The 20,769-nt window shown below is 52.2% G+C and overlaps 2 protein-coding genes across 2 annotated transcripts; one reads left to right on the top strand and one right to left on the bottom strand.

The window, feature by feature from the left end:
- Positions 1–362: 362 nt before the first annotated feature.
- On the top strand, positions 363–11,491 carry LOC144727309 (gamma-glutamyl hydrolase-like). The gene is made up of 9 exons (XM_078606047.1): positions 363–915; positions 1,422–1,533; positions 2,132–2,182; positions 3,070–3,154; positions 5,536–5,677; positions 7,068–7,174; positions 7,561–7,654; positions 8,614–8,751; positions 9,305–11,491. The coding sequence occupies exons 1-9, from the start codon at positions 726–728 to the stop codon at positions 9,424–9,426; spliced, it is 1,041 nt and encodes a 346-aa protein (XP_078462173.1). The 5' UTR covers positions 363–725; the 3' UTR covers positions 9,427–11,491.
- On the bottom strand, positions 9,210–20,769 carry HOGA1 (4-hydroxy-2-oxoglutarate aldolase 1). The gene is made up of 7 exons (XM_078606048.1): positions 19,901–20,769; positions 19,017–19,145; positions 17,503–17,630; positions 16,846–16,980; positions 15,678–15,774; positions 13,045–13,178; positions 9,210–12,471 (listed from the first exon to the last, which is right to left on the bottom strand). Exons 1-7 carry the CDS (start codon positions 20,145–20,147, stop codon positions 12,322–12,324), a joined length of 1,020 nt encoding a protein of 339 aa, XP_078462174.1. The 5' UTR covers positions 20,148–20,769; the 3' UTR covers positions 9,210–12,321.

The raw sequence follows: 20,769 nt of genomic DNA, 5'->3' as shown, positions 1-20,769 counted from the left end.
GCCAGGTTTTCAAGTATTTTTTCAGAAGGTAATTGTCACGTTGGGATTTGGCCAAGCGATACTGAGATTTGCATGCGAGAGGAGATTGGAGAGCACCAACCACGCATGAGGGCATACCGCTCAAAGGTTTGCACAGATGGATACAATAATAATTTGCCGTGCTTCCATCCCCTAACCAACTTCCATGTACAGTACCTGGTCTAGTGCATAGCATTTGCCACGTTTGTGATTGTCAAACAGTTGCGGTCGTTTTCCCCACCGCGTTAGAAAGCAAACGTGGCAACAAATACGGAGAGGCGCCTTTAAATCGAACGCCCAACGTGAAGGGGTTTTACCTCTAGACCTGGCAACGCCACCAGGGCGCCCCCTGACTCATCCACTGCGGGAAATCCAACCCCGCAGCCAGCTGCAACCCCCTCCGCCGGCTCATCTCCCCGTTCATCTCCTCGGTCTCCCTCTTCCCCACCGACCCCCCCGCCGGGTCCTGCTCTGACCACGGCCGTGCGCGCGTTCACTCATCCCCGGGGCCCGTCCGCGTCTCCTCCCGGCCGCCCCTGCGACCCCCTGGGGGCCCTCGATGGGCCCCGCGCCGAGGAGCCACGGCCCTTTCTGCTAGAGGCGCTGCTGGGCAGGAGGAGGGTGGCGGCGAGGAGGAGGAGGGGAGAGCAGGAGCAGGAAGCGGCGGCGGTGGTGGTGGTGGCGGTAGTGGTGGCGGCGGGCCCGGCATGACGAGTCTGCGGCGCTCCGTGCTCGCGTGGACGCGGCCGGCGCGCCGCATGTACTGCCTGCTGCTGCTCGCCGTGTGCGCGGCGTGGCTCTGCGCGCTGCTCTACAAGTCCTGCTTCGCCGAGAGGATGGTGGCCAGGGGCACCCGCCTCAAGCGCGTCTTCGCTCCCAACGAGAGGCCCGTCGTCGGTAAGGACCCCCCCTCCACGCCGGTGCCCCGGGAGAATCTCACTGGGGGCGCCACCCGACCCCCAGAGGGCCTTCTGTGTGACGGCGGTGGGGGGGTCGAGAGACCGTCCTTGACATCGCGTGAACGATTCTCAGTTGCTTGCTCAGGAGATCTGACCATTCGAGGCTTGGCTTTGATAGGCCTCCGGAACACCGAGTTCTGTCAGTGACCCGGTAACCGTCTTGGCATCATGGTTTATGTTTAGGGGTCAACGTATGGGTCAACATGACCCAATGGGGTGCAGTGGTCAACGCAATGTGCACCGATTCTGGCAATCGGAGTTCGATTGCCAACCCAGGCCAACAGCGGTGGTGATGGCCAAACCGGTTCTTGGCCTTACCTCGGTCGACTCCACATTCAGTAGAAGCCTGCCAACAACACTTGGCTCTCCTGTCTGAATGCTTAAATAGTTCTCTGTGTAAAGTGGGTGTCGCGCGCTCGTGTGTGTCCGTGTGTGACCGTGTAGGTGTCTTGGCCCAGCAAACGCACGGCAACCTGGCCCGTCACGGCAGCACCTATATTGCCGCATCGTACATCAAGTACCTGGAGGCTGCCGGAGCCAGGGTGGCTCCCATCAGGTGAGAGGGCGACATTGCACGAGGTCACTACTAGGTCACCAGCCACGTCTTCCAAAACCACCGTGGTGACTGCAGTCGATGAGAAACGAGGAACAGAGAGAGAGGCGATATCACAGACATCGTCCCAAACGAGATGATTGTCTTCTCGTGCGCATCGGTGGAACGAGGGCTAAAGAGGGCATCCGAGTAAAAGTGTCTCGATAATGTTAGAAGATCGTCTGCAGCTGGAATCGAACTCGGAGCAGTGGATAGGATGTAGCGGTCATAGAACCAGAGACGGGCGCAGCTTGAAGTTGGCCATGCCAGCGTGGGGTGCTAACACGCACCGGCCAGTCCGTGTCGGAGTCATTGAACCAATTAGTTAGTCATACAACCATAGTTGGTCTCGCCAAGTCTCGAGACTCAAGTGCGGCAGTGTCCGGTGTGAGGATGTTTGGATAAATCATCTTTGTGTTACGTGGTGTGTGAGCGAGAGAGGGAACTGGAGTGGTTGAACAAAAATCTCTTTGCTTTTTGAGGGGGTGGCTCTCAAAGCCACTCGCGCTTTGCGTGGTAGAGGCACTGTCAAGTGATCTCCGCTCTGTGTTTATTTCCTCAGGGTGAATCTCACCAACGCCGAGTATGAGAAAGTATTTTATTCCATCAATGGGTGAGTACGGCACGCTTGTTACGTTGGTTTAATGCTCGCGATGAAAATGATTCGTTCAGAGGCGCATTTCCCCAAGTTCTTTTCACTGTGCTCATTTCGAAAAACGTGTTAACTCTCTTCTTTTGTTATTTGAACCTTATGGCGGGACCCCGGGTCCCGAATAAAGGGAAATCAAAATCGTAATTAATTCATTTTTTTTGGCGACTCCGTCCCACCGCGCACATAAATGCCGCGACCCACCTGGCGCGGATCATTCTGTTGTCATGTCGTCCAAGCGCAGTGAGGACGAATGCACAGACGAAACAAAACTTTGAAACTTTGATTAGCGCATCGTGTAGAGCTCGTCGAGAGGAATAGATTGCCGTATCGTTCACCTTCAACAGACATGAAATTACGTCGCAACGCAGTTTATGTGAGAGGCGGGGGCTTATGGGACTTCGGGGTCCCGCCATAAGATTAATTTGTTGCTGACTTGGCAATTTGGGACTTTGGGTCTGTGCTCAGTAACTTATCAACTGCTGATTATTTTTGTCAAAATCCCGACAGCTTACAAATTCCAAATCAAAATATTAAACCTTGCATCATTTTTTGCCAACGTCGTCACGAACATGTCATGACATGTCGACCACTCGGACACACAAGGGAACATTCTCGTGCCATGATGCCATGGCAGGGCAACGTGGCGCCGTTGGTGCCAGATGCCCTGCGGGGGGGCAGAGGGGGGGGAGCGTCAGTGCTCCCGAGTTTCATGAGCGATCCATGAGCGCTCATGCTGGCGCTTTGGCTGGCCGTCCGTCCTTCCTGCTGGCCTGGCTGCCCTTTGCTCGCCGGCTACCCTAGAGTTTAGCCGTGACTGAGTGATGATGTGCGTGGGGGATTTGGCGCAGGCTGCTGTTGCCGGGAGGTGGCGCGGACCTGCAGACATCGGGCTATGCCCACGCAGCCCGCATCCTCTACAAGCTCGCCATCAAGGTGCCGGGAGTCTATCGTCGGCGTCGTGCATGTCTGCCGGGCGTGTAACCAATGCATCGAACTCAATTTAATATACCAGCACGATACGTGCGTTGAATTGTGCACAGGAGAAGCATTTTCTTTACGATACAGGTAGTCCTCTACTTACGATGGAGATGCGTAACGACGACCCCATCGTAAGTCGAAAATATCGTGAGTCGAAGATGGCCTAGCCTACCCAGGAGTCTTATAGAATGGTGATAATTTAGCAAAACAGAGTAATTTACAGTACCGTACTGTATAAACCATATACTGTATGTATTTATTAATTACAATACTGTATTGCACAGTAAAATGTAAAGTAAAAAAACCAAGGTAAATTCTTAGCCTACCTATATGAACTGCAATTTAATAGAAAGTTTTTTTCAGGAAACAATCATATCTGCTATCAAAAACTTTTAACATGCATTTAACGTATTGTATCGTGGTAACCTTAAAATGAAATCGCTAAAGCTACATATCATACATGCATTGAACATATCGTAACATATATTGTGCTGTACTCACCAAGATTCTGTCCGTCGTCTGCATACTTGAACGAATTTTGTCATATCGCTATCGCCATCGTAAGATCGAAATATCGTAAGTCGGACCATCGTAACTCGGGGACTACCAGTATTTTGTGAATAATGTGCGAAAGTTACGTGAAGGCTAATGTTGCGCATGAGACGGACATTACAGACGAGACGACTGCAGATTAGATGGTATAGTTACAAATTGAGGAGGTGATTAACATGCCTCGTGTACACGTGTATGTGTGAGTACGTATCGGTGTGCGTGTGTATTGGTGTATCTGTGAGTATCGGCGTGTCTGTGTGAGTATCAATGCATGTGTGCTCGTGCTTGCGTAGCGGTGGTGCGTAAACATCGGCACTGTAGACACAGACAGCTGGGTGTGATGCTAGCCGCCCTATTGCCACGTGCGCCAGTACTGGCCTTAATAGGTGCCCATAGGCTACATTGGGGGGTTTTGTTATGGCTATTAGGGGATTTGTTTTTATTGTTGTGCACATATGTGTAGCTGAGTGGTTCACCCCAATGCCCGCTCACCTGGGTTTCATTCCTGGCTGTGATGCACAACATCAGCTACAGTACTTGGTTTCTCCATTGGAACCTCATTTGCCAGTAAAAAATATGATCATTGTTTTTTTACCCTTCTATCTGGCAACAAAACTGACACCTTTTTTACTTGGTTTCTGTTTGGTTGAGCCATGTAGGTATGGCGTCAGTATTTAACTGCAACCTGCCTGCACCCGACAGAGCCAACAAATACAGTTATCACGTCGTGGGGAAATTTGCAAATCGATTTGGTTCATCAGCAAAACCAGAGGAATGTTGAAAGGCGAGCTAAATTGTGGCAATTTATATTCGACGTTGCACTGGAGATTACTTACGTCCAGTGTCATTAGGCGTCGCCAAGATCTCGGCTGTCACGGTGGTGGAGGGTTTTGGTTAAAGATTGGCATTGCACCTCCACACGGTCGCTGAAACAGAAACTAATAATGAACCATGACATCGCGAAAGCACGCGTACGTAATGCAGCAGTTGTCAATTGTCCGCGCTTGCGAGTGGCTCATTGACAAGATGGGGAGTTGTGACCCACTGCTCTTGCACAACAACAACAGCAGCAGCACGTTGGCATCGCTCGTTATCACGTTCCTGTTTTCACGCGTCCGCGCGTGCTCGCATAACACAGCACAGTGCGGACGTCCGAACGACCTTTCTAAATAAAGCCATCGGCATTTGTGCCGCACGCATCAGCAGTATTGGACGTCGCCCCACCCATCCCCTCCACTACGTTCAGGACTCACTCTAAACCACAACATTTTTGGAAGAATACCAGTCGCCGAAAACCAGTGACAAGAGAACCCCACCAAATTTCTTGACCTGTCGTTTATTGTGCAGGTTTACTCATTCAGAAACTCTCCATGAGTATTGAATGTTGGTGTGGCACACTATCAAATTAGAGAGCTGGCAGAAGTGATTGCAGTTAAGCAATCGCTACGTTACAGGGTTGTGCCCTGGAAATTCTGGCAGATTTGAATGCATTTAACAAGAAAAGATATCTTAATTGGCATATAAACACTTCTCTCTTCGTAGCCCTTAGGTCCAATGCCACGAATGTTCTTTTTTTAAGTCAGATTTTTTATTAAAGTGTGCCAATGTCTCCTTCACCAACATTGGAGCAAGACAATGACTCGAGATGTGAATGTGTCCTGTTGAGTGGCAACATCGCCTTAAAGAGTCGGACATCTCTACCGCTCAGTCAGACATCTCTAACATTAAGTCCAGTTTTTTCCATTTGATATCAGAGCCCCTTGTTGGTGTTTTCATGAAACCAGGCCAACGACCGCGGGGACTACTTCCCGGTGTGGGGCACGTGCCTGGGCTTCGAGCAGCTCACCGTGCTCACCAGCGGCATCAACGTGCTCACCGACACCAAGAGCACGCGCTACGTCGCCCTGCCACTTAAGTTCACCCCAGGTGGGCCCACGCTGCATGTGGTATGAGGGCAGGCGTTTGTGTGGGCACGAGTAACTGCAGTGACCGCACTGAACAGGGGTCCGCAGCTTCTGTGTGCGAGCGCTCTTGCCAATAACATCATGTGATCAAGCAGCATCTCTTAACAGACGTAGAAGGTTGAAAGCAGTCCAGACTTTGCATGTGTAATGACTCCCGGACAACTTCTGTCTTTACTCTTTGGTTCTTTTGGTAAAGTCACGTAGGTGAAAAAAAATAGAAATAATAATAAAAATTGTATTCTTATTTTTTTTCACCTCCGTGACTTTACCGAAAGAACCAAAGAGTATGGATCCTTGCAGTCACATCTTCAAATCTAGAATGAACTTCTGTCTTCTTTATTTATTAGGGCACGTCGTGCAGATAACGTACTCTCATATCCTACAGTACTTAGCTATGACGAGCATACAGTACTTGCGCTAGAATAACAATAGATACTTGAGCTAGGATAACAACAGATACTTGAGCTAGAACAGCACCCAAGCAACGACCGCATGGAGACAGCGACGGCACGTCGAAAGTCCATCCTGATCCCAGGGCAGCCTCGAGCTCTCTCAGCCTCCGCCTTATATTCCCCCCAGCGTGGCCTCCCCCTGCCTCTGGCCACGCTTTCTTTCCCGAATCCTGATCATCCCCCCCCATGGTTCCCTGTTGTAATTATCCCTCGTGACCACCTGGCCACGCACTGTCCCTATCCCCTCATTATCTTCACCCACGCACCGTCTCTCTCTTTCCGCACTGTCCCTACACATGTTTAAATGCTGATTTGACAATATTAGTCTGGAAAGCCAGTAGGCTGCTGGACTAAAATCATTTTTTATTTATATGTGGGGAACTGAAGACATGGAATAGAATTCTGCATACAAAATGCGCGACTCCTACTGACAGCAAAGTCTTTGTTAGCATCCATGCCGGACAGCAGTGGGAAGGTGCTGGGTAGGCACCGAGCCAAGGGTATGCTGGTACCACATGGGGTGATGCATGTTGCCAGTATCCACTGTGGGCCGCTTGGCGTCTATACAGTTTACAAGACACTAGATATTCCGAAGATGTTTCGCGTCACATTTTTCTTCTGAGATAATATTCTCTATCAAATGCACCACGGTTCTCTCCTTTCGTGACCTTTCATGAGCAAGCTTTTACGATGACCTTGCTATCATAGATATTTGTGATCGATAGATAAATGCTCCAAAACTCACAGTTAATGTTGGCCACCCCGGGTGGCACTGAAAAGTGTTTTTTGGAACAGTGGCGCAAGGACTGCTATCGTCACTCGTGCCACATGCCGGATGTCCGTGTTCCTCCCGCGTTTCGGTGACGGTGTGTGTTGTGTGTTATCGCGTTGTGGGAGCAGGCTTTGAAGAGAGCCGCATGTTCCGGAACATTATGCCGGAGGTCGTGCGGGCGATGGCTGAGGAACCCATCTCGGCGAACGTGCACTACAAGAGCCTCTCGGTCAAGGTTGGTGCCACGATCGGGACACTGCAGTAATATGAAGTTGTGCATTACGGGATGGGGAAGGATTGCTGCTCGGAGAAGGTTGGCAGACAGAGGTTGACGAGAAGGGTAGGAACAGGGAGATGGAATAGCGCCTTGCTCTATCCGCTCCGCACGTCAAACCGGTATTGCGTTACCTCTGACACCGGTGTACCAAAATAAACAAGTCAAAATATGAAGGGCTGTTGGCCAGTAGTTGCCATCCAGAGGTCCAGAGGGTGGATGCTTAGATGCGGAGGCCACTAGGCCACAGAGCTGTATCTCAGTCTGTTAGCAGGAAGGCCCAAGTCGGCAACAAAGTCAACGCAACGACCTGACTACGGTGAACTTGCGTGGATCGTGTTTTACAGAACTTCACTGCGAATGAGAAGTTGCGGAACTTCTACTGGGTTCTGTCAACCAACGTGGACGAGAAAGGCCTGCAGTTCATCTCCACCATGGAGGGTGAGTGTGGGCTGGCGTCCGTCGCGCTCACTGCTACGAGCGCGACGGCTCAATGCATGGCAAGCACCAGAGGACACATTTCAACTGCATTAGCATTTTCGGTAAAAATAAGACTTTGTGATGCTATGATAAGTAGACCGATTAGAGTCGGTGAAGGTTCCTCCAAATATCTCCCTTTGTTTTACTGCCTTTGGCATCTCCCCGGATGAACTGAGCCAGCGTGCTTCTACATCCACAGTGGGAGAATATTGTATTTGGTAAATAATTGGTATGCGTAATTACATATTGATATATGTTCATGAAATAGTATTGAAATATATAAACTGCCTCGAGAGAATTGATTTATTCATGCTGGTGGGGCTCTAGTTATCACAACTCAAATACCTCCAAGGACAGATGCATTTTGGAAAGCATTACAGAATCCAAGCATATGCACAGTTTACCTTCCTCGTTTTCTTAGACTGAATGAGATGGCAAGAGGGTGCGTTGTCTGGTTGCACTGCTTGTTGCTTGGTTCCACATTACTGCTCACGCTGTGAGAGCCTTTTTCGCGCGGTATCAACCAGACCCACGTGTCAGAGCTAACGAGCACGACCGCGAACACCTACGCAGACATGCAGACAACGAGAGCGGGCGTGTGTGGGGAGCGGTAGTGTAGTGGTTGAAGCACTGCACTACGAACCTGGCGACCCAAGTTCAAGTCTCACCCATGGCCAACACCAGCGACAATTATCTGAACCGGTCCTGGGGCTTCCTTCAATCAACTCTAGCTCAAATGAGTACCTGGTACTGTATGTAAACATCACCACCGCGGAGACTAAGGTGGCCGGGCGTTGTACTGGCCACCCCACCTCCTCGTGTACCGTGCCGTCCTTCATATGCACTCGCTAACAGCACTTGTCCTAAAGGTTTGTTAATACTATATGCGGGGGGTCTTTGTCTTTGTGCGCCTGTGGCAGCGTACGAATACCCGTTCTACGGGGTGCAGTGGCACCCGGAGAAGAACCAGTTTGAGTGGAAGCGAGGAAAGTCCTTCCCACACTCGCGCTCCGCCGTGCATGTGGCGTTCCACCTCGCCGACTTCTTCGTGACGGAAGGTAGCACCGCTGCGCCTAGTGCGGAGGAGGAGGAGCCGAGTGATTTGCCGGCCAGAGGTGGCTACACACGGCTGTAATCCACCACTGTGGGGGCAAGGGTTGGTGGATCACGCAAATACCATGAAGCTCCGCATTGGCGTCGAAGTCGCCATACCCTAGCTTACCGGAAGAAGGTGGTACAGAAATGGGATTACTCTACATCTGTTTCCATCTGTACGGAGATAGTGATGGTCCCCCCCTCATATGCGTGGGTATTCTCAGGGTCCTCCTGTTTTCTCCCACATATTAATTGGTTGAAAACATTTTAACTTGTACTACTGTTGGTAGCGCCAACCGTTGGTAGCACCGGCTCCACACCGCGTGGCTGCTGTTGCTGCTTCTCCCGCTCGTCTGCGGTTCCTCCTCCTGGCGCCTCCGAGCCGTGCTGTCTCTTTGGGCGCGAGCGAACACTGCACACATTCCAAGTCTAAACTACTTTAATCGTTCATCGTCATGCCAACGTTGTGATGCGCGTGACCAAATGTGTGCGTGTGTGCACACGCGCGTCCCTCAGCTCGCAAGAACTTGCACGCGTTCGCGAACGAGGCGGAAGAGAATGCCGCCCTCATCTACCACCACGCCGCCGTGTACACCAGCGAGGAGTCGTCGTTCGAGCAGGCGTACTTCTTCAGCTGAGCGCGACATTGGAACCACGCAGCCTACGCCCTCCAGCCTGCCTGGACACTCACCCTCACCACCTCCCACTCACCCCTACACATACACTCCAGCATTTGGCTTGTAATGACTCCCGCACCCCCTAATAATGTACTGTACATCTACACACACCAAAAACTTAATACTCACCCTCACTTCCTCGCACAATATAAGCCTGGACATCGACACTCACCATCCCCCACTGAACCACAACTATCCACTCCGTTATGAAGCTGGACGCTCCCACACACCACTAATCACTGGCTACGGACCACTGACCACAACGAAGAACGCACTCTCTCCTCCCTTTGCTTGGGAGAAACCCAGACTGATAGCCTTGGGGGCCGTCCATAAAGGACGTCACGCACTTGTGGGGGGGGGGGGGAGTGTCGGACATTTGTGACAATGTGTGACGAGGGGGTGGGGTTGAGAAATGTGACGTGACATAAAAATGCGCAACTTTAAATATAGACAACACGTTCTACTTAATTAAATAGACTTACATAAATGTTTTCTCCTACATCGGAGTGCAGTGCCACATTAAATACGCACTACAATGACAATAGTTTAAAGCGATTTAAAGCATGTTTTATATTATTGGGGGGGGGGCAGAGCTTTGTGATGTCATTTGAGGGGGGTCTGACTTTTTGTGACGTCGTGTGACAAGGGGGGGGGGTCAAAAATCGTCCAAAATCGCGTGACGTCATTTATGGACGGCCCCTTGGCTCCCACCACTCGCTCACACCGCTGGCACACACCGCTCTCGCACCACTGGCTCGCACCACTTGCTCCCACCGTTCGCTTGCTCACACCGCTGGCTCACACCGCTGGCTCGCACTGCTCACACGCTCTGCACCTGTGCAGTCCCTGTACTGTCTACGTGTACTAAACGACTGAATCCGACCAGAACAAATCCTGTCCCTACCCAGTGTTATGGGCCCATTCCACCCTCGCCCATCCTTACTCAGCAACTCTCCCTATACAACAACAACAGCAGCAGCCGCCATCCGCTACTAAGTGGCAGTGAAATCACCGCACGATAGAAAAACCACAGAGTCAGCCCCTCCCATCCGTTCCTGCTGATAAGAGGCGTGCGTTTGTGTGGCGCATTGTGCAGATGGGGCCCAATGAGCAGTGGATCAATCAGATTGTACATTCAGGCCAACTTGGCCGTATTTATGAATTATTTAATTGGAGTTCGTTATCGCTCAAGTTGGCATGCCGTGATATAATAAGGATGCGGTGCCGGGTGAATGCACATCGTCCTATGGGTCACGTGACACGCGCAGCCGGGAGTCGCAACTTTTCAGTCACACGGGGATCTTTGGGCGCCCGGCCCTGCTGTGAATTTAAACCCGTGAATTGGCACCATGGGGCCAAGGTGTATGTACAGTATTTATAAAACATTGCACTCGCTGTGTAGTAGCATAGGGCCACCTGCAACCAGTGTTGATGAAGTCAACAATGGACCTTATAGTCTTGGGCTAGTCGATGGCAACCAGTATAATTAGTCTGTGGATTTAAAATGAAAAATGTGGACCAAATGAAAGCCACATAACTAAAACTTGACCAAAATGCTACAGGTCGTCGACGAGACTAAAATGCTGACTAAACGTCGCGGTGGTCGCCCTGTGGTCGCCGTGTGGTCGCCGTGTGGTCGCCGTGTGGTCGCCGTGTGGTCGCGTGCTCGAGGTCGCATTCTCGCGGTGGCCGCGTGGTCGTGCTTGTGCTGTGGTAATGAAGTGCATAGCTGTGATGAGTGTAGTTGTGTTTGTGCTTAGGCCGAGCAGTTCCAGTTGACCAAGCTCTGAGCTCCGTCAAAGCTTGGCTCCGCATTCAGCTTTTAATGTCCGTTCGTCCGTTCCGTGGTTTGTCCTGAACATTGAAATGCAAGTCTTTCCCAAAGCCTGAACAATGGGACTCCTCGGGCATAGCATAGTGATCGTTATGAAGGAGCCAGGGGACTTGGGGTTCGCATTCACGATGTTATATATATAACTTATTGCTGCTTCTGTGATGCTCGTGAATAAAAAAGAACCCCAGTGAATTACTTTTTCTGTTGTGGTGTTGCACCTGTGCGTGCTTGCTTCTGTCCAGCAGGATAAATTCTTTCGCCACGGTTCATCGGCAAGTCGCGTGTGAGTACTGCCTCCTCTTCCAAGATGCCTGGCCGTTGTGGAACGGTGGGTCCCTGTAGCGGAGTCCCTCGGCCAGCAGTTGCGTGAGCCAGCAATTACAGGGCCGTTACAAATTACCGATGTTTAACTGAGTCATTACTGCAAGACGATTCTTGATCAACTTTAAGTATATATTCTCTCGTGAGCTTAACATTTTATGATTCACGCATTGGCTTGAATACTGCATTGTCATCATAAAGACGATAATATCGGCAGGTAAATGTTGCAAAAGAGAACGTGGCAGTGGCTACATATCGCGGTGCTGGTGGTTACGGCAGCGGAGACCCCGTCGGATTGTCGTCCCGGTTCTTATTCGCCTCCATCCCAGTCCCTGTAACCCCCGTGGGGTCTGTCTCTCTTGAAAACCAATATTTTTTATTCATATTCAAATTTATGTCACTTGGCACCGCATGCAACCCGATTGGTTTATAATCACAGACATGCCATGCTTTAAAGCAGTCTTTCTCAATTCCATTGCTTGGGGCGCCACGGTACTGCTGTAAGGTATGGAATTGAGAAAGACTGCTTTAAACCGTGGTCAAACTTCAGACAGAGGAGGCACGAGCCCTACCGCTGAGACTCCATCCGAGTTCAATAACTTAGTTGGTTTACAAAGTCAGCTTTAGCCGTCATCGCGATTAAGAGCCAGGCCAAACAAGGATCCAACTTAAGCCCTCCGAGCTGCCTTGGGGGCCAGGAGCTACAGCCACCCGTCAGCCTCAAAGTCAGCCCTCAGGGCTGCCTCCTCGTGCGGCTCCAGCGGCTGGAGCGGCGAGCGACAGGGGCCCCCGTAGAAGCCAAACCACTCCAAAGAGCGCTTCAGGCCGGCCACACCAAAGCGCTTGGTCACCTGTGTGGGCGGCAGGGGAGACAATGCCGCGCCGACTCAGTCATGCAAATCAACTCTTACGCCCGTGGGACATGCGTCTCATCATATGCAACAGTTTGAGTCCGATGAGTTTCCGAGTTTTACCGCGTGTTGTTGGCACTGCTGCCTGTGGGGATGGGCACTTTTTCAACTCTTTTTGAGCCGGTTGGCCCAAACAACGAAACAGCCCCATACGTTCAGCTCTATCGAGCTGGTGACTTAGGCAAGGCTAAGAGCGTTGTACATGCAGTGTGGTGGTTAGATGACATGAATGCAAGACGTCGTGGGAGTCGCGCCTTCCCGCCGTTTGTGCACAGCACACCTCGGTGTGTCGTTAAACCGACGTGGCCAGAGTGCGGATCAGCCGAAGAAAGTTCTTCGGAGAGGAGCACGTGGGAGTGGAGACAGATCAGGGAAGAAGAGGCGCAGAACAGAACTCTTGGAGGCAGCAGCGACACGTCGAGGCAACGAGAGCAGGAGCAGAAGACCCAGTGACCCAAGTTCAAAAAGAAGACGTCGTTATCTCCACGACACCCAGGACTCGCGCGGCCTCACCGCGGCGTTGGGCCGAATGAGACGCAGCTGCAGCTCCCGCGCCTCCTCGTGTCGTCCCTCCCTGGAGAGGCGCGCCAGCTCGCACACCTCGGCGCCCAGCACGTTCGCCAGCGCGCACACCCCGCCCACCGCCCCTGTCGGCGGCACACGCAGAGGGGTTAGATTGCTGGAACAAGGCCATAATTATTAAAAAAAAAAATCTGCGCAAAATATACCCCCCCAATATATTGCTATAAAATAGATTTCTGTGTATATGATTGTGGTTATGGTTGTACTTTATAAATCCCTAATCTCTGCCATTATATACAATGAAACAAGAAAAGGTAAAAAAGAAAAAACAGAGTAATGTAATATAATACACTATTAGACATTATTGTAGAAAATAAATGAAAAGTCCATCATATGGGTTAGTGCATTTTTTTATATTTTAGGCAGCAAATGGCAGAAAATGAGTTTTCAAATTGAGATTTTATTTCTGGTGGGGGACCCCCCGACCCCCTGGAAGATTTGGTCCCCCCCAATGTTCACTCCATAGCTACGGCCTTGGTTTAGAATGCTCGCCCACCCATGACTAGACACCCGGGTCCGGCACACCCAGGGCATACCAGACACACCCAGGCTACACCACACATACCCAGAGCTCACCACGCCCACCACGACTACTGCCAACTTGCACAGGTTCAGGGCACGTGCACAAACTTTACCGGCTTCTCTTTGTTCAAACAGGATAGGACGACAAATATATAAAATCTTAACGCATTATTTTATTATGTTTTATTTTTATTATTTTATTTTATTTATTATTATTTTATTACTTCCCTTCTACGTGACTTTACCGAAAGAACCAAGAAGATGAATCCCTGCAGTCACGAAAGCTTTAAATCGAAACTTAACGCAGTGTTTTAGAACTTAGAGGATATTGTGCGTTCTGTGGCTGCATGATAAAAAAAAAGTTCACATGCGTTTTGCATATTTCTGCAAATCTGAACGGATTATTTTAGTAATGCTGTTGCATTATTTAATTATCGAATGCCAACAACTACTGTGGCATTGGTAAGTGCTAAATTCCCCATGCTGGTGACGCCCCATGCTGGTGAGGCCCCGTGATGTTGAGGCCCGGTGCTGGTGAGGCCTGGAAACCTGTGATGGTGAGGCCCCGTGCTGGTCAGGCTGGAACCCTGTGATGGTGAGGCCCGGTGCTGGTCAGGCTGGAACCCTGTGATGGTGAGGCCCGGTGCTGGTGAGGCCTGGAACCCTGTGATGTTGAGGCCCGGTGCTGGTGAGGCCTGGCTACCCTGTGATGGTGAGGCCCGGTGCTGGTCAGGCTGAAACCCTGTGATGGTGAGGCCCCGTGCTGATGAGGCCTGGAACCCTGTGATGGTGAGGCCCCGTGCTGGTCAGGCTGAAATCCTGTGGTGGTGAGGCCTCGTCCTGGTGAGGCCTGGAACCCTGTGATGGTGAGGCCCCGTGCTGGTCAGGCTGAAACCCTGTGGTGGTGAGGCCCCGTGCTGGTCAGGCTGAAACCCTGTGATGGTGAGGCCCCGTGCTGGTGAGGCCTGGAACCCTGTGATGGTGAGGCCCCGTGCTGGTCAGGCTGAAACCCTGTGGTGGTGAGGCCCCGTGCTGGTCAGGCTGAAACCCTGTGATGGTGAGGCCCCGTGCTGGTGAGGCCTGGAACCCTGTGATGGTGAGGCCCCGTGCTGGTCAGGCTGAAACCCTGTGGTGGTGAGGCCCCGTGCTGGTCAGGCTGAAACCCTGTGATGGTGAGGCCTCGTGCTGGTGAGGCTGAAACCCTGTGATGGTGAGGCCTCGTGCTGGTGAGGCTGAAACCCTGTGATGTTGAGGCCCGGTGCTGGTGAGGCCTGAACCCCTGTGATGGTGAGGCCCGGTGCTGGTGAGGCTGAAACCCTGTGATGGTGAGGCCCTGTGCTGGTGAGGCCTGGAACCCTGTGATGGTGAGGCCCCGTGCTGGTCAGGCTGAAACCCTGTGATGATGAGGCCTCGTGCTGGTGAGGCTGAAACCCTGTGATGGTGAGGCCTCGTGCTGGTGAGGCTGAAACCCTGTGATGTTGAGGCCCGGTGCTGGTGAGGCCTGAACCCCTGTGATGGTGAGGCCCGGTGCTGGTGAGGCTGAAACCCTGTGATGGTGAGGCCTGGTGCTGGTGAGACCTGGAACCCTGTGATGGTGAGGCCCCGTGCTGGTGAGGCTGAAACCCTGTGATGGTGAGGCCCGGTGCTGGTCAGGCTGAAACCCTGTGATGTTGAGGCCCCGTGCTGGTCAGGCTGAAACCCTGTGATGTTGAGGCCCCGTGCTGGTCAGGCTGAACCCCTGTGGTGGTGATGCCCAGTGCTGGTCAGGCTGTACCGCTGGCGATGGCTGGCTAGAGGAAGCTCGCGGACCGGGCCATCACCTGGAAGGCTTGCCCAACCGTCAAGGCACGACCTGCCCCACCAGCCACTGTGGCATTGGTAAGTGCTAAATGCCCCATGCAGGTGAGTCTCTGTGATAGTGAGGCCCTGTGATGTTGAAGCCCCATGCTGGTCAGGCCCCATGATGGTGAGGCCCCGTGATGGTGAGGCCCCGTGATGTTGAGGCCACGTGATGGTGAAGCCCTCTGCTGGTGAGGTTGTACCGCTGGCGATGGCCGGGTAGAGAAAGCTCGCAGACCCGGCCAGCACCTGGAAGTCTTGCCCACGCGTCAGGTGCACAATCTGCGCCATCTTGGTGACCTGGAGAACAGCGTTAATATAATAATAAATGTACAGCCCTGCTATTGCTTGCTCAAGCCCCTGTTGGTGGAAGGGCCAGTACTGAAGGAAGTTCTACAGAGTCCTTTGAGGGAATTTTGGCTTACTCGATCATGCTGGTCAGACGTCTCAGAAGACGTGGGAATACCCACATTTTACCCCATCATATGGAACCTGCCAATCGACTCGCTGTGCTGTACCCATTTACCCTGCTGGGTGGACAGAGGCGGACAATTTAGGTAATGTATGTATGTTGAAATTATTTCGCACTGTATATACTCAACCGTGATAATCGGAGGTGCGAGGGAAGGACAACAGAATTAACACAACAATCTTCCCCCCCACACCAAACATCATCAGGACAGTTTGATCAGCGATGTCGGGAGATGCTTTATATATAACGTACTCCACATATAAGTGTTTGGTGAAGTTTCTGATAGCGATGCTAAATTCGTCTGCGTCACTCATCTTGTCATCGCCAGCCACGCTCAGGGGTTTGGTGGTGGGGACTCGTCACCGTCACGCTCTCCGATACCGAACAGGGTTTTGCCCGAACTACGTATGGCGTGGCCAAATCAACTCATCAGAGCATCGGCGAATAACTCGTTAGCGTACATCCATCACCGAACCACCAACCACCGGGAACCATTAGCAAGCGGAGCACCTTCAACTTCCACAGTGTGGCGATCGTCGGATTAGTTTGGATAAGTCGGAAATCGCGGCTCAATATGAAATTTCGAATCACTTCCCATTCTGCCTCGATGGTGCCACGTGGCGTCGAGTGACGTCACCATCGTGAACCCAAAGGCACAGGGAAATAAAATTAAAAACTCATCCCTATTCCCCACAGGAGGTCCATTGTCTGCCAAGAGAGGGATGTCCCTCCCCAGGTAGCATCCCAGTGCCCCCCCTGTATCCTGGTGTCTCTTGTTGTCCCTCCATTGTCTCCCCAGTATCCTCCAGTGTCTCCCCGTTGTTCCACCGGTGTCTCCCGGTGTCCCCCCGGTACCCCCTGGTACCTCCCGGCGTCCCCTGGCGTCCCCCGGCACTCACGTCTCCGCCGCTGTCCTTGACACCGATGACGTTGGGGTGCTGCGACAGTGCCACGATGCTGTCGAGGGGCAGGTCAAGGCCCGTGTTTCCCGGGACGCTGTAGAGCACCACGGGCACTGGGGAGCCGTCAGCCACCTGCGTCCACCATCAGCAGTGTGTGCGGTAAATCATCGCCATGGCAGTTGTGGCTACCTTACCCGCGAGTTCCAGGTTAAGGCGTTGCCTAATTGTGACTGCGGGGAAAATGAGATCTGTCACTTACGTTACGTGATATCGTATTTATTGGGTCTATATGCAAGTCTAAGAGTCTGTGTAAATCGATGGATCTCTGCGAGTCTATGGTTCTTTGTGCAAGTCTATGGTTCTTTGTGCAAGGCTATGGTTGTCTGCGAGTCTGTGGTTCTTTTTGCAAGACTATAGTTCTCTGTGCGAGTCTGTGGTGCTATATTTCAGTCTGTACTTCGCTTTGTGACAAAGTGCTTATGATGAAGCCACTGCCAGCATATTCCTCTTTCTCAACTAATCCAACAGCTTGTCTTCCACGAGACAAGTAAATCCCAGGATGGAGTTTTGTCGGCTCCTCAACGTTGAGTCACGAGGAGCCGCCACCGCCCCCCGGGTCCCCCCTTGTCCCCCTCGTCGCCCCGCGGGCCGCACCTGGGTGTAGTGGTGGACGAGCGCGGGGCCTGTCATGCGTCCGCGGTAGAAGCAGGGAGTGACCACGAGCACCGCATCTGCGCCCGCGTCCGCCATGCGGCGGGTCAGCTCCAGCGTCTCGTACGTGCCTAGCAGCCGTGGGCAGTCATGCACCGTCACAAAGACAAAGATCCCAACAGACTTTTGGTGCAAGTGCTGTTAGGGAGCACCTCTGAAGGCCGACACGGCACACGAGATGGCCAGCACCATGCCCGGCCGATTTTGTCTCCCCAGTGGCGATTTTTACATGCTACACCAGGTACTCATTTGTGGCTGAGTCGACCTAGGGGAAGCCCAGGACCGATTCATATATTCGTCACTGAAGGGCAGCATCCTAACCACTGCGCTACCGTTCCCCACGCATCGTCACAAAGGCAAAGACACGCATAGTCACATACAGTCACATATTTACACGCGGCCATGCACAGGCAGCCACAGTCATGCATCGGCAGTCATACACAATCACATACGGTCATGGACTTTCACGCACGGAAAGTTTTGAATAGGCAGTCATGGCCACGTACATTGACCCGCAGTCACGCACGGGTAGTCAGTCATGCGCAGCCATGGTCATGTTGATTTGAAGCTTTCGTGATTGCAGGAATCCATACTCTTTGGTTCTTTCGGTAAAGTCACGTAGGTAAAATAAATATTATTTTATATAAAATAATATTTTATATAAAATCATATTTTTAAATAATGTTTTTATAAAATGATATTTTTAAATAATATTTTTATATAAAATAAAATTCTATTAAAATTAAATAATATTTTCTTTTATACCTACGTGACTTTACCGAAAGAACCAAAGAGTATGGTCATGTTCCCTCGCCACGTAGAACCACAGTGTTACACGAGCGCCCTCGTGTGGCGGCGCTGGGTAGCAGGGAGCTCTGCTGCTCGTGTGGAGTTCGTGCACGAGGGTCCTTAAGTCTCTCCCGGAATGGCCTCGAGGGTGGCGCATTTTCCGCTTGTTGCAGAGTATCACGGTTAAAGTAGAGCGGCCGCCCTGGTTAATTTTGCGCTGGGTGTATTACCCCTGAATATGTGCACCGTCTGCTTCAGAGTGGACGTTAAATATCTCGGGGAGTCAATCGCAAGAGTATCGTGTGCGGCGTCATGGTCCAAATTTGTCAAATAAAAAAAAATGACACTGAAAATTATTCGATTGGAATCTACATTGCAAACATCGCCCCCTACAACAAAAACACTTGGCAGTACCCTCCTGAAAATGAGTCTTGGGATTCATTGGAGGTTTCCTGTGTAAACAAGCATAACAAAACAAAACGGGAGGCCTGCTATTTCAGTTAATTTTTGCTGGGGTCTCTACAGTATGAGTGACCGCAACTGTGGTACAGAACTCCGCTTGTGTGAGGTCCCCAGGAGGAGGGCCACTTTAGGATTGAGGGGTCCCTGGTTTACCCGGTGGGGTGAGGTTAAAAACCACTCCGGGAAGGGGGTGGGATCTCAGTTACCCTCGCATCCGGAGCCCGCGAGGATGAGGCGGTCCCTGGGTACGCGCGCGCGCACCGCGGCGAGCACGCGCGTCCGCTCCTCGTGACGCAGCAACACCGGCTCACCGTTAGAGCCGTGAACCACCAACCCTGCGGGCAGGTGAGCGGGCAGGTGAACGAGCAGGTGAGAGGACTGGTGAGCGTACATGCGAAGTGTGTAGATGAGCGGGCAGGTTTGTGTGCAGGGAAGTGCACTCGTGACCGCGTGTCGAAATCTTCAGCACGGTACTGACAAAAGGACGATGAGGCACGTCCACTGCAGTTGCGATTGCTTCACGAAAGCCATGCAGCCACTAGGGGCACTATATTCCCCACATTAATAAGACAAATCAATCGATTTTTTGGAATCGTCAGAAGTACCCGTAAGGGGCCATCTATTTAGTAAGTACGCAAAAATATGTCAAAACGTGACCCCTCCACCCCTCCCTGTACGCACGCGTACTTTTTACACCCCCCCCCCACCTGCGTACGTACGCCTGACGCGCAGATAGTCCAGATGCATCATTATCGAGGCTTCACCCCCCCCCCCCGTTTCCTATACGTACGTACATTGTCAGTAGACCCCCCCATACGCAAGCGTACGCATTTGGGTTAACCCCCCTCCCCCCTCCATGCGTACGTACTAAATGGATGGCCCCAAATGGCATTTCAAGAAGGGCAAATCACCCAGACTAAATAACCGACATTTTCCACACCACAGGCCGGGGTGAGAAGGACCGCACGTTCTTACACCCACATTGTACCCCACCGTGGCGAGCCCACCCAATCTGTCGCCCGTGTTACCGCTGGAACGAGCCAAACGACCCGACCCCACCCGACCCTCAGGTTGAACCCAGATGGCGCACCTCGGAAGGGCTTCTGCAGCCACTTGTCCAGATTCTCGCCGAGGCGGCCGAGGTCCAGCTTCGCCTGGGAGTCGAAGGCGGCTGTGATCGGGGGGAAGACGCCGCTGAGATCGAGGGTACTCCCTCCATGCGCCCTCCCGTGGGCCCCACGCACAGCCGCCGCTCCATGGACCGCACGGGCCCCATGGGCCCGGCCAGCCTGGCCCACGACCCAGGAGGCCTGCATGGCGAGGTCCCTCCAAGACATTGGCACTGCGGTCGCTGCCGCTAAGCGATAAATCGACTGCTCAGGCTGGACTTTAACCTTAAGAGACTTAACACCCCGGGATTTTTACGCCGATATTTCCTGTAGTCTAAAGCACTGGATATTTAAACGTCCAACTAACTTTACTCCAAGATGATTTCAAACCCCGTGACTGCGAACGATGCTTGGCGCTGGGCCGAGGAATGTGGAGTGTGCAGCAGAGAGCCCCCACGCGCCCCCGGCTGGCTGCTCGTGAGTGGCCGCGCTTAAGCCGAGATGTCAAACATTGACCACAGCGATGATGTTGACTCAGCGAGAAGCTTAGAAACAAAACAACAACACTACTCTGCCAAGCAAGGCAACGTGTTAAAGTTCTTAAGACACTGCGCTCAAACGCGTTACGGTGCGTCTGCGCACAACGTGGACGTCACAGCACTCCGCAGTGGTCGTCCTTTGGAAGCGGCTGTAGGCTTCACTGCTATAACGCCGCGCACACCAGACGCTGCCCGGCGTGTGCTGCGGTATGATGCTATGAGAGAGCGCGGGCACACAAGTGCTCTGGGAGTGCGTAGCGGTAGTCGGTATCACGAGCGCTGAGTACTTAGACAAAGAGCGGCCGAGTCCC

This window comes from Lampetra planeri, chromosome 25, assembly GCF_965212315.1.
Source record: "Lampetra planeri chromosome 25, kcLamPlan1.2.h2, whole genome shotgun sequence".
Classification (NCBI taxonomy): domain Eukaryota; kingdom Metazoa; phylum Chordata; class Hyperoartia; order Petromyzontiformes; family Petromyzontidae; genus Lampetra; species Lampetra planeri.
The sequence above is the reverse complement of the archived record's forward strand: the minus strand, read 5'-3'. Positions and strand labels throughout refer to the sequence as shown.

Bases quoted from the DNA above. Each gene is read 5' to 3' on its own strand.
- LOC144727309 (XM_078606047.1), top strand. From the start codon at position 726: ATGACGAGTCTGCGGCGCTCCGTGCTCGCGTGGACGCGGCCGGCGCGC. The intron at 3,155-5,535 runs GTGCCGGGAGTC...TCATGAAACCAG, and splicing joins TCTACAAGCTCGCCATCAAG to GCCAACGACCGCGGGGACTA. The intron at 7,655-8,613 runs GTGAGTGTGGGC...CGCCTGTGGCAG, and splicing joins GTTCATCTCCACCATGGAGG to CGTACGAATACCCGTTCTAC.
- HOGA1 (XM_078606048.1), bottom strand. From the start codon at position 20,147: ATGTCTTGGAGGGACCTCGCCATGCAGGCCTCCTGGGTCGTGGGCCAG. The intron at 17,631-19,016 runs GTAACTGAGATC...CACGGCTGCTAG, and splicing joins CGCGGGCTCCGGATGCGAGG to GCACGTACGAGACGCTGGAG. The intron at 16,981-17,502 runs GTGCGGCCCGCG...TGGTGGACGCAG, and splicing joins TCGTCCACCACTACACCCAG to GTGGCTGACGGCTCCCCAGT.